Source organism: Musa acuminata, chromosome BXJ2-9, assembly GCF_036884655.1.
Source record: "Musa acuminata AAA Group cultivar baxijiao chromosome BXJ2-9, Cavendish_Baxijiao_AAA, whole genome shotgun sequence".
NCBI lineage: Eukaryota > Viridiplantae > Streptophyta > Magnoliopsida > Zingiberales > Musaceae > Musa > Musa acuminata.
This window is the reverse complement of record NC_088346.1, coordinates 12,255,320-12,267,869: the sequence shown is the minus strand read 5'-3', so window position 1 is coordinate 12,267,869 and position 12,550 is coordinate 12,255,320. Positions and strand designations below refer to the sequence as shown.

Genomic DNA, 12,550 nt, shown 5'->3' with positions numbered 1-12,550 from the left:
GCGGCCCACCGCGAATGGGAGAACAAATCTTGCTGCTGCCCTCTCGCGCGCGCCAGTAGCGTATCCCAAGCCAAATGCGAACCCGTTCCTGGCGATGATTTCCTGCCGGGGATAAAACAGGGTTTCTATGTATTGGCGGCTCATGACATGATCGCATTTGCAGTGTGACTCGAGCATTGGAAAAATATGGAGCACTCCGTGAGAGAGGACCGTGAATCCTGCTGGATATCGAACTCGTGAGCCCCACCTACCCACGGTGTATTTAATAAAGGGAAGCACGTAAGCTTGCCTTGCAAAGTATTATTCGAATCGGGGAACCAAAGAAGTGGAACGCGGTGACCACAGCGCACGCATCGGGACACGAGGCGGTGGAGGCGGAGGAGGAGGTGGTGGCGAAGGAATGTTAGGTTTGAAACAGTCGTCATCTAATCCTTCGATCGGATCATAATAGAGAGAGAATTGAGAGGAGAGAGAAAGAGAAAGAAAGAGAGGCTTACTGAATCCGGCGATTTCGTGGCCGAGGGGCTGCGGCGACGAAGCAGGGGAAGGAGATCGTCGGCCGTGGCGTCGTAGGATGGCCACCGTCCCTTGGTCCTCTGTCTTCAGGGTCTTCCTCCTCGTAATACTCCTCGCCGCCATCGTCATTGCCTTTGTCACCCTCCCCATCGAAAAGGTAACCGTTTACGCTTCGTGGTCGTGTATTTTGATCAGTCTAGGGCATCGACTTTGTGCGGTTGTTGCATTCTGATGATCTTGATGCTATCTGTATACGGGTTTCATGTTTTCTAGGGTCATGCTTTTTTTATTTGATCGTTTCTTTCCGCGTGTGATTTTGTATTCTTTAGGGTTTAGTGAATTGGAATTCTTCTGGTCTAGAGGTACTTCGGGATTGTCTTATAGCCCTCCACAATCAGAATGGCGTTGGTGGAGGAAAGAAGATTGTTTACCCTTTTTGGCTTTTCGTGTTTCAGATTGAAACGCACCTTTTAAACTAGCTCTAAAACAACAACGGACAATCTTGGGCAACATCCTAGCTAGTCACCTGTAATCATATAGACGTCGTCTCGTAGATTTTGCAGTCTTCTCGTAACCACACAAACAAACCAGGATAGAGTTTCAAGACAGAAAACTGTGGATGCATCGGGATTTGGTGAATTGGGTCTCTTTGATCAGGGATATGACGGTGACACGTTGTTCACTTTCTTGATTGTCACAATATGAGCACATGAAAAAAGGGGAAGTCATAAAATTTTATTTTTATCTTTTTTTATGATGATTGGTTCTGGATGTTTTAGTCTTCAACTGGTCAATTTGAGTTTAATTAGCCTGCCCCGTAAGAATTTGTACTCCTCTAAATTATGGTTGAGAAATGATGGTGTCTTCTGGCTAGGTTCTGAGCATCATGAGAAAGGGTGGGGAACATGACATGACATTTTATTCTATTTTTTGTTTTTTTCTCTAATTTCCCCCCTTTTTTTTCTTTTTCTATCATTTGGTTGCAACCATTTATCAATGAAACTATGGTGATGTGCTATTCTGTTGAATGTTATTGGCTCGTCAGCCGCTTATATGGCATCAGCATGTTAGACACTAAATCTTGAATTTATGGGCACGTTGTGGCAGGCTTAATCTAACAATAAGCTGCCTACTTGTTACAGTTGGAGTTGGTATCAAAGTCTTACTAATAGACCACTTACATATCAAGCTACTTATTTCTTACTAATAGTTTTAGGACTTACTATTCCGTTATTCTAATTTTTCACATATAGCCCAAAGTTCTCCTTTGCAATTCCATATGGTATTCAACTTAAATGATCTCGCATCATAATGTAGGTCATGTTTGAGCAGTCCCACTTCCCTCAGGGGACAAGTATTCTCACATCTTAGACATCGACCAAGCATATATTACATTATTACTTTAACTTATATGGGTCATATTCCAGCAGTCCTACTTCCGTCAAAGGCCAAATACAACCACATCCCATAAATCAAGCAAGGATATAATGCCTTAATTTGTGTACAGTGCTGGAAAGTTTTTATTTACCTGGTCTAGATTGAAGTATCATACTATCCTCGCAATGTTATAATGAGCAGGTCTAGCTATGTTGCTCAGAATGTTTTGGCGTGAGCTACTAGTAGTAGACGACCTGTGTCATGTGGATAGGCCCATCTTCTTCTTTATTATCTCCTTGTGTGGTACTATTCGGTTATGACGGGCAGTTTAATGGATGTGGCAGGGTTCTCCTGCCACTATGAATCTATGGTGTGGAGAGAATCACAAAAACTGACGTTGCATGCAGAAGAGGAAATTCCTTGATTGGTATGATGCTGAGGTCAATGCAATAGACTTGTGTGGCAAGGCTAGTTTTTAGTCTTTCTGCTTTATGGAATTTGGCAACTAAAAATAAGACTAAGGCTCGAGGACATTTTGCTTTGCTATCTATTTGTTTTAACAATAAGTTACCTTTTGTTGTTTGAATTTTTTAATGAAATTAATTCTCCATGGTTGTGAATTCCAGAGAGTGTCAAGTCATCTTAGAAAAGAGTCAAAAGTTATGTGGGATTAGTCTTGTTGAATAATGCTATAAGAATTGTGCTGTGGATGTAGTCCTAAGTACTAACCATAGTTACCATTTTTTATGGCAAAACTAAATAGCAAGTAGATAGATATTTGCAAAATTAGGCTAAATGAATTGAGAAATCCATTCGAGTATATGATTACTCTAGTTATCGTACTGATACAGCTAAATCTCACAACACATTATTTTTCCTCCTCACATAGCTGCTGTCCTTATGTACTCATAGTTGTTCTTGTTAGAGGTCATGGAATATTGTGATCTACATATTGGGATGTGCTTTCTTGTTCTTTCACATAGAAAGTTGAATAATAACAGAAACTCCGGACTTGGTTTTTTTCAAGTTGTACATGTTACCGAGAAATCATTTTTTTGAGCATGTTCGACGATTGATTCTACTTTGAGGCTTTCTATAAATGATGAATAGTTACTCTCTTCCTACTGGATGTAATTAAGTTCTTGATTAAACGAAACTACTGAAGTTGGGTGGTTGACATTCAAATAAGTTGCTTTTTATTGGAATTTATCAATTTCCAGTTCAAAAAAATGACTGACACCCTTAAAGTTTCTTATTGATTTTCTAGTATATGCTGTTTCTTAGAGACGAAAATTTTCATAAAGTTTTCATTGCCTTGTTTTCTTTCTCCTGACTATTTCTGCAGGCATATGTAAACTTTTTTTTGTTTGATTTCTTTATCTACATTTAATAAAAATTGTAAATTGGTTCTGATATATATTATATCTGTATCTTCATTGTTCGGTGAGATTGTGATTTTCTTATATATAGTACTTTTGGTTGACAGTTTGTTAAAAGCTCTTTTACCTTTGTTGATATTATACTTTTGAAGCATATGGTCATTCTGGATGTGCTGCTCACCACTGATATTATCTTTATGACTAATTGTTGTTAATAATTGCTGACAAACAGATTCTCAGGGACTTTTTGGTCTGGATTGAGCTGAATGTTGGTCCATGGGGTCCTCTTGTTCTGTAAGCTATCAGCTAAGCTTGTTTTGTTTGCCTCTTATGGTTTTGATTGATTTTATCAATGGTCATAGCTAGCAATATTGTCTTGCCACACCTAGCAGTTACTGCTTCCTGTGTGATTGATCATTTTTGGTTTATAATGCTACTCAAATAATCTAGACTAACTTGTTCTACTTCAAGCCTTCTAATGTGGCTATTTGATAACTCTTTGCTTTATTGTGGTTTAATGTTTCATTAATTCGATAGCTTTTCCCCTTATTGATAATAATCTTGGTATATGCTGTGGTGCCTTCCTCTCTCTCTCTCTCTGTGCAACGTAAGATTGTATTTTTAATTTATGTGCTTTCTGATGGAAAATCTACAATCTGATATCAAGTGACTGAAACCACATTTTGTTTTTGTCTAACAATATTATTTTTCAAAAGAGTGCACTGAAACCATTAGTTTCTGGTGCCTCTACAAAATTTAAAGCCATAACCAGTGTTTGCAATAATGAGCTGATGATGGATTCATTTAATTTTCAGACACTTAACTATATTTGTTTAGTTCTGCACCAAAGTTTCAGGATGAGCAATACCTGAAATTTTTTTTTTCTTAATTCTGAGGTGGTGAATGTGACTATATTTTTGGTGAAGCAAAAGCATTTTCTCAGGGTTTTGTATAGATTGCTCATGACATCTGCTTTTTGTAACTCCAATGGTCATTTCTCCTTTAGTCATATAATAGATTTTGGAAAACCTAGGTGACAAGACACTACCTCAAATGACTAACAGCAACCTGGAATGATCATAGATTGATCAATCATCTGATTTGCCATTGGGTTCTTTCTCTCTTTAGTCTTGATGGAGTATTAAAAGTTTAAGTTTAGCATGATAGCCATTTCATTGTTTAATTTGCCATACCCATTTCTGTTTATGAATTGGCTTAAATGTCTTATTGAATTTCTGAATTACTCATTGTTTAATTGGTACTGACCTTTTCATTGTCCCTATTAACAGGGCTGTTGCATATATTCCTTTAACAGTACTAGCAGTCCCTGCATCAGTACTCACGGTAAGTATAAAGTTTTTTTAATAATGTTCATAATATCTTGGATTTGTAGTTCTGTTCTTATCCATTTCTTATGTCAACAATCTTCACATATTTGGGTAGTTGTACTGGTTATCATTTTGTAGTTTATGAACTTCTCACAAGCCTAATATGCTTTGTTGCACTGATTGCTTCATTTGTAATCGATATGTGGCCTTCTTTTTACTTGTAATATGTCAAGAACTATATGTATTTAAAGCACTCTGTAATCTAGATAGTCTTCTGTTTATAGAATCTATGATAGTTGTTGAACTGACAGTTTTCTATAATCTAGATGCTGTACCACTGGTAATAACCTACATGATTTTCTATTTGTGTTGAATTTCCTATAGATGTTGAACTTGTAACTTAAATGTGGGCTTATGTACAGCTACTCCATTGTAAGCCTAATATTGATAGAAAATTTCAAAGTCTATCCATGCACAATTGCAATAACAATAAGCCATTATGTCCCAACTATGTGGCTAGTTACATAAATCTTTTTCAGTCATCGGCGATATCTTTAGTTAAATTGAGAGAATTGAATCTCCGTTTATAGTTTCTACTAAACTTTTCTTGGGTTTCCCTCTATGTTTGTTCATACCATTAATGTTAATTTTCTCACCTTGTTAATCATAACATCTACATATCTCCTTATAACATGATCGTATAATTTTAGACTCTTTTTGTCATTTTAGATGAAACTATACAAAATTGTTTATAAATAAATACAATTGTTATACAAGATATTCTTTTCTTTGTATCTAAACTCTTAAGGACACCCAGTGATCAGACAAAACATCTGACTCCTCTCTCACATCAGCCACTCAACTTTTACTCATTGGACAAAACACATGAAAGCTTCCTATTTAAAAACTTTCTTTTTTGTGATTTATTGTTATTCATCAAGACCAACCTTTTATAGTTTGCTTCTTGATGTAATTACATATTTGGTGATAACTAAGTAGCTACTTTAGTTGCTTTTTTAAAATATATTTTTTATATTGGAACTTTTATATATTGGTTGCCACATAGATAAGAGCTCATAGAAGACTCATTAGGTTGCACTTGGTTGATGTGACATCTTCTAAAGTGATCATGCTTTCTGCAATATTTGTGTTTAAAATATTTTAATTTTGCTTTGGTAATATGTTCAGTTCACCATGTGATAGAATGAACATTTTGGAATCTTCCAATTGTTATAACTTAGAATTAGTTTTTGACATGGCATTTTGGTTTTCGATAATTAAATCACTTTCTTAAAACTATGTTTCTATTCATGTTTTAATGACTCAATGTACTGGATGAAAGTCCTTTTTATCTTGTCAGACCTTCAACAGTCGTACTAGACACTTTCAACGGTTGATCGCAATTTTTTTTGGAATACAGTATTTATGGTTAAATATGTATGCATTTTTTTTTATTTCTTTGAGGCTCAATCATTATTGAATATGGTATTTTACCAGCTTGGTGGCGGATATCTATTTGGGTTGCCCTTAGGCTTTGTTGCTGATTCTGTTGGAGCAACAATTGGTGCAACAGCTGCATTTCTGCTTGGGAGAACGGTGAATAATTTTTAAATCTTTAGATTTGACCTTTAGTTAACATTTGACAATTCACATCACATCTTTATTGCCAATCAGTCTTTTATCTGCAGCAACAATTTTGGTGATAATTATTATTTAAACAGTGTTCATACTTCAAAGTAATGCTTTCGGCACCTTGGGTAGTTTTTCATGTTCATTTATCTCCATGAGCGTATTGGTCAAAATTGCCAAAGAATAGGTGTATTCTCTCATCAGTGGAATAGCAGGGTTTGTTTCTTTGCTAGGATTTCCAATTATTGAAGTATTAGAAAATCCTGTCATTTCAGGTAAAGTTTTTCGAGTAGATGGTGTACCTCTACCTGTCTCTCAAGGGGCATGGTTGTGTAGCAATCAATGCATACAAGACTTCAACACATTATTTTAGATTGGTGACAGCTACTCTTTCTGGACACGTTTAGTCTATTATCAGTCCATAAAACAGATCAAGTTCCCTTCTTTTGCCATTGAACTTTTGCTTTTCTTTCATCTCTGTGCTTCATCTTGATCCTAGAGAGGAGGCTTAAGGAAGTGATCACTGGATGGGAGGAGGGGGTGTGCCGGGGGCAAAATGTTTGTACTATTTGCAAAAATCAATTAGAATTTTACAGTTTTTTGGGTTCGATTTTTTTGACAGAAATCAGCTCTGCCAACACTTGGCATGTAATGGTAAATCATGTTACACTGGCCACCTGAAAACTCCTATTGGAACTTTAAACCTCGTGAAAAAGCTATGCAGAACTGCTTTGCTATGTACATTTTTAGGCAAAAGGGGACCTAGATTTTTTTTGGGTTTGTTTCAATGGAAACAGTAAATTGTATACCTTTTTTTATTATTTGGAAGGCAAAGGAATACATATCCTCTCTTTGAACAAAATGAAGTAGACGTATAGGGACATTAAAAGAAACTGCAACAGCTGCTTCGGCTGTGCTCTTTCTCCTTTGAGTAAAGCTTTTGTTTCAGCTATTTCTTCAACAGAGAACCAAGGGTGTGGTTGGTTGTGTTCATAAAGCACATTTCTTTATTCTTGAGCTTAAAAAAAACAAACTTTCTTGTTAAACTGCTTCTTGTTCAGAGTTGTTGGTTACACCTTTGCAATTTGGGTAACCAGGGTCAGAGTCACAGAAAAACTTCCCTTTCTGCAGGAGTAAGATTGTATATTTCAACTTTCAAATCGTTTAATGGTGGGAGCCTCATGCACTGAGCCACCTTGAAACAAATGCTTAGGCCAAGGTTTTAAATATTAGTTTGTAGTAGTTATGCATCACTAATTTTTTCATTTGCTGTTAATTAACAGATGTAAAGGTGTAAGTTCTTATGGTTGCCCATTAGTTTTGAACTTATTTTTTATTAGTTGGATCTTTTTAGAATTGTTGAATTGCTGCTTTTGGAGACCAACTTGGTTTGTCTTGTATCCCAGATCATTACACATGTCCCAAGACAAACTTAGATTTGGGTTTACTCTCAGAAATATTGTGCTTTTTTCAGTATGTTTAATTATGTTATTTGATGATTGCATTCATCTTGCTCCCTTTTTTGTGTTTTCAGATTGGGAGGCCTTATGTTCTTTCCAAGTTGAATGATTATGCTAAGTTTCAGGCAGTTGCTATTGCAATTGAGAGATCTGGGTTTAAGGTAAAAAGACATTTTGATACTTTTTGTGTTACCTTTACACACAGGATATGGGTCTCGATATTTTGTTAATGCATAGATTAAATTATTGAAATACAATTGGAAGGAACAAAACCAAGTTTCTGGTTGAGAATAATTTTCTTTTACAGTTCTTATAGATAAACCCTTATAAGGTTCAAATAATTTGTATTATATAAAATTTTCTCAGTTCTAATTATGGATGCCCTCATTATCTAGCAATATTCTTAAGCACCTGAAAAAGTCAAGTATGTTTCTTTTCTGACATATAAAATAATTTCACTCAACAATTGTCACAGGATGAAATATTTCTAATTTTTCGGTTCATAATGTTCGTAGCAAACTTCTTTGGAATATTGTCGTGTATTTGCTTTGTAGACTTCCAAAATTTCTTGAACTTGCCATATGTTTCTCAAATATTCTGCTGTCTAATCAATCATCAACCACATATTTGTGCAACTCAAACTGCTGTGTAGAAATAATTGATGTGAATTGCAAAATCATCATAGATTATTAGCAGAAAATACTAGTTTAAGTCCATCTACTGGTACAAAATGCTTAAAAATGATGACTTGATGTCCTTGGCTGTTTATCTATTTCATTCCTATGGCTGTGTATGAATCAAGATTAATTGCCGTTAGTTTGTTACTTCCATTTGTTATGTCACTTCAACTTAGCCCATGCTTTTCCTGCAGCAGTATCATCATAAGGAGCTAAGCCAACATTAGTGAAATTGATTTATATTTGTTGAAATGACTATCTCAGATGCATGTCTCCAAATGTTCTTTTAGGTCCATCAGAGACTGGAGTTGGTCAATGTGCTCATGTATTATTTTACAAAACACTGTTGTCTGTTCAGTGTTCGTTCTGACTCACTTTCTGATTCCATCTCTCTGTCATGTTTAAGAGGCAGTTTATTTGTTGACACTGCCATTCGTATAAGGCATTAACTACAAATTGATTATTTTAATAATCTGATATAGTCTGTGCCAGATTACATGTCCTACAGGCTTCTGAAGGAAATAGTCTGTGTTTGGCATTCAACAATTAGATTATTAATTTTTTTATGATATATTTATATGTGAAGTTACTATTAATATGGACTAGTTTCGTGGAGATGTGCATTGTAACTGCAACATCAACAAGTCATGATGTCCCAACTATTTGGGGTCAGCTGGACATATGCATTATAGCTAGTGAATAAAAATAAGTATAACATAAGAACAATGTGTTTGATTTTATTGATTTGTTGTGTTTCTTCATCCAATTCTGTTACACTGAACGTCATTCTAGTTCAAGCAGGGAGTAGCTTATCCACTATTTGATCATTTTATTTAATCTCTTTTTGCAGATTGTGTTGCTTCTTAGGCTTACACCTTTACTTCCATTTAACATGCTAAACTACCTCTTGTCTGTTACTCCTATTGGCATTGGAGAGTATATGATGGCATCCTTCCTTGGGATGATGGTATGTTTTCTTGAAACATCTTACATATTTTGAAAAGGTTACTAGAGAAGCGAAAATAGCAAAGTATAAGAATTTCTCAGCTGTTATGAGAGATTCAAAATTGCTATAAGGCCACTCTGTTTGAATACATGATTATTTCTTCTGTTACAACTTTTCACATGTTTGTAAGTTTTGCAGTTATTATGTTGATTTTGTTATTGTTACTATGTAGCTACTGTGATCTATTTCAAACAGTAGGTTGAGCTATCATGATGAGTTTATAATTTTTAGATGTTTATAGATATATATAGTATGGGACAATGTGCTGGGGGCTTCAAAAGAGCTCAATGACTCAAGAAACCCTATGTAGCCAATCCACTAATAATAGGGACCTTACGGCTTGGTGTTGTCCTTGGTTGTTATATTTGACTATTTTCTAAGGCATGCATACATTATATATGGGCTTGTCTTTGATTTCCTTACCTGGTCAATGGCCTAGATTTTTTATTTATACATCTAAGTGCACTTATTGGCTCTTTTTAGACATCTGATGTGTATACAAGTGACCTTCAAAAGCTATAAAAAAAGTGATATAGATTATTTAGTAATAAGTATTTTGGAGTCAGGATCAGCGGAGAAAATGTAAGATTATGATCAATGGAGCAAACTTCGATTTGTCCCATAATCAGTAATATTGCATGCCTATATCCACTCTCAATGGGTAACCAAGCACTGTGCTGGATGATTATGTATGTAATTATGTATTCTTTTTTCAAAATGCTTTTAACTAATGTTTGTCTTATCACCATAGATCCACATTGTATTTTTGATTTGTACTAGTAAGCATATCCAGAGCACCTTTTCATGCTTATTCTTCTCAATTTTTTATTACAGATGGTCTGGCGTGATCACTTCTACATCAATTTCATTATCTATTATTTCTTTTAATGCTTATTGCCCAAAAAGGTGTCGTTTGTTAATTAGATAATAGATAAGCAGCCCAATATTGTATGAGTCTACAAGAGTGACTGCTTAATTCTGACATTAGGATATCTAATTTTTTTACTATGTTCATGCCACCTTTTAGTGAACTATATGTTTCTTTTGGCTTTTTCTTATAATTGACATATACTGACTCTTTGACTTGGCAGCCAATTACGTTTGCACTAGTATATGTTGGAACAACACTGAAGGATCTAGCTGATGTCACACATGGATGGAGTGAATTGTCGCCTACTCGTTGGGTAAAAGCATCAACTGCAAGCATAACCATACACATTCATGCATTCCTCTTTGTTGATGGTCATGAACATAAATGTCTATTGTTATATAGCTCAGTCATATGCATAAATGCATTTCCATATTTCTATTCCCGGTGTATCTATAGATCCCATTACATATATATTCATATATTTGTATGCATGCGAGTGTGTGTGCATGAGAATGAGAAGATAGATCCCCACTTATTGGCATCGCAATTTGAGATCCTTTTGGTTTAAAATGGATGCAGGTGCTTATCATTTCAGGACTCGTAATATCTGGTAAGGAGTCTCTCTGCACATATCTTTTATTGAAATAACTCTAGAATGTCATGTTCATTTTCAAGGAGAGGGGAAAGGTACCAATATCCACAACCACAAGAAGTGAAACTATATGCTAGTAATATTTCATTAAACATATTTCAGGGGAAAATGAAATAGTGCACTGGCATTGTTCTTGTGCTAAATACTTTTAGTTTTTTCTTAAACATAATAAAGCAGGCATGCAAATGTATTTCCAAACTTAAGGGCGTGTAAACCAGATAATTGCATTTGCATGGTTTATGCAAGTGTCTTTTGCTTGGACCTGCACAACAACAAAAACTCTGAAAACAGTCTTTTTTCTGGTTTCAATGAAACATCATGGAGATTCTAGAAGCATATACAAAGAAAGGAAAATAAAAAGAATATAACTTGATTTTTTAGGTGGAAGATTTTTTGTGTGTGAATTAAGCGATGTGCTTTCCTTCATGGAGGATATTGAACTTTTTGCTTGGTAGTTATAAATATTTGCCTCAGACATGCAAGAACAGATCTCAAAATATACTCTTGTTTTTCCTGATTGGTCTTAGAAATCATGGAGAAATGGAGTGGGCAAACCAGATAAATCTGGTTAAAATGCATGCCAGTCTCATTAGTTGCTGTTTAAATCTTATGCTATGGGATTATTATTAGGTGAGACAAATGTTCTCTCTCTGTTATTGTGCAGCTATCCTCATCACATGTGTGACAAGAGTAGCAAAGGCATCCTTGGAGAAGGCATTGGCTGAGAACGCAGTGGTGGATGCCCTAACCACATCTCCTTCACCGGTCTCTCCAGGTGCAACTGGTGACTTGCTCGAACCTCTCGTGGTTAAGATCGACCCCTCTAGAAATAATCACGAAAAGTAACATTCTTTCTTTTTCACAATGTAAATACTAACCCTAACAGGTTCTTCTGCATTATATAAGTTCATATATGCACAAGTCTCAATCCATCACTGGGTTCCAAGCAGCTGATCTTTATGCTGCCACTGTATTGACTATGTAGCTTTTTCAACCTAATATGGTAGTGTACAGTTGTAAGGATGTTTAATCAATGCGTGGATCCTGGTTGTAGCCTGTTCTCTTTCATATTCACACGATTACCATCAAATTCTGGATTTAATATTCTTGTGCATATACATGCACAATAGTTATCAAAACTAGGAATCAGATAATTGATTTATCTGATCCATCTATTGAATTGGTTTTTGGGTGACTAGGATGAATCGATCAGGTTAAATCAAACCGTTTTGGTTTTGTAATACGGTCCATACTACTTTTGTATTTAAATTGTTGTCATTTGTTCTAGAAGGTTTTTATATCATGTCTGATTGCGTCTCTCCCCTATCAAACCCTCTCTCCTCCCTTGTGCCTTCTCATCTTTTTTTTTCTCTCTCTAACCTTCCGTCTTTCATTTTCCCTCTCCTTTTATCCATTTAAGCTTTATTCCTAATGTCAGATCTTTATTTTCGTTTATGTTTTAAGATTATTTGCCTGTTTACTAATTTTTAATAGTATATCTATCTTTTTGAATTTGAACACTACATATGATTTCAAATTATTTTAAAATATCATTTAATTGAAGATATCGTCCACCAGTTTGACTAGGGATCCAGTGGCTCGAGAGTTATCATATGCAGCATCGAGCAAGTGTGCCATTCAATCAAAGCCCGGTT

General features: G+C 35.4%; 1 protein-coding gene across 1 annotated transcript; it reads left to right on the top strand.

The window, feature by feature from the left end:
* The first annotated feature begins 310 nt into the window (after window positions 1-310).
* LOC135623175 (uncharacterized) lies at window positions 311-11,951 on the top strand. Its single transcript, XM_065125809.1, has 9 exons — window positions 311-673; window positions 3,505-3,566; window positions 4,562-4,616; window positions 6,098-6,196; window positions 7,764-7,850; window positions 9,217-9,333; window positions 10,464-10,556; window positions 10,823-10,853; window positions 11,560-11,951. The coding sequence occupies exons 1-9, from the start codon at window positions 575-577 to the stop codon at window positions 11,739-11,741; spliced, it is 825 nt and encodes a 274-aa protein (XP_064981881.1). The 5' UTR covers window positions 311-574; the 3' UTR covers window positions 11,742-11,951.
* Window positions 11,952-12,550: the final 599 nt, after the last annotated feature.

Coding starts and splice junctions, on each gene's coding strand:
- LOC135623175 (XM_065125809.1), top strand. CDS start 575: ATGGCCACCGTCCCTTGGTCCTCTGTCTTCAGGGTCTTCCTCCTCGTA. Junction 4,617..6,097: donor TCCCTGCATCAGTACTCACG/GTAAGTATAAAG, acceptor GTATTTTACCAG/CTTGGTGGCGGATATCTATT. Junction 9,334..10,463: donor CATCCTTCCTTGGGATGATG/GTATGTTTTCTT, acceptor TTGACTTGGCAG/CCAATTACGTTTGCACTAGT.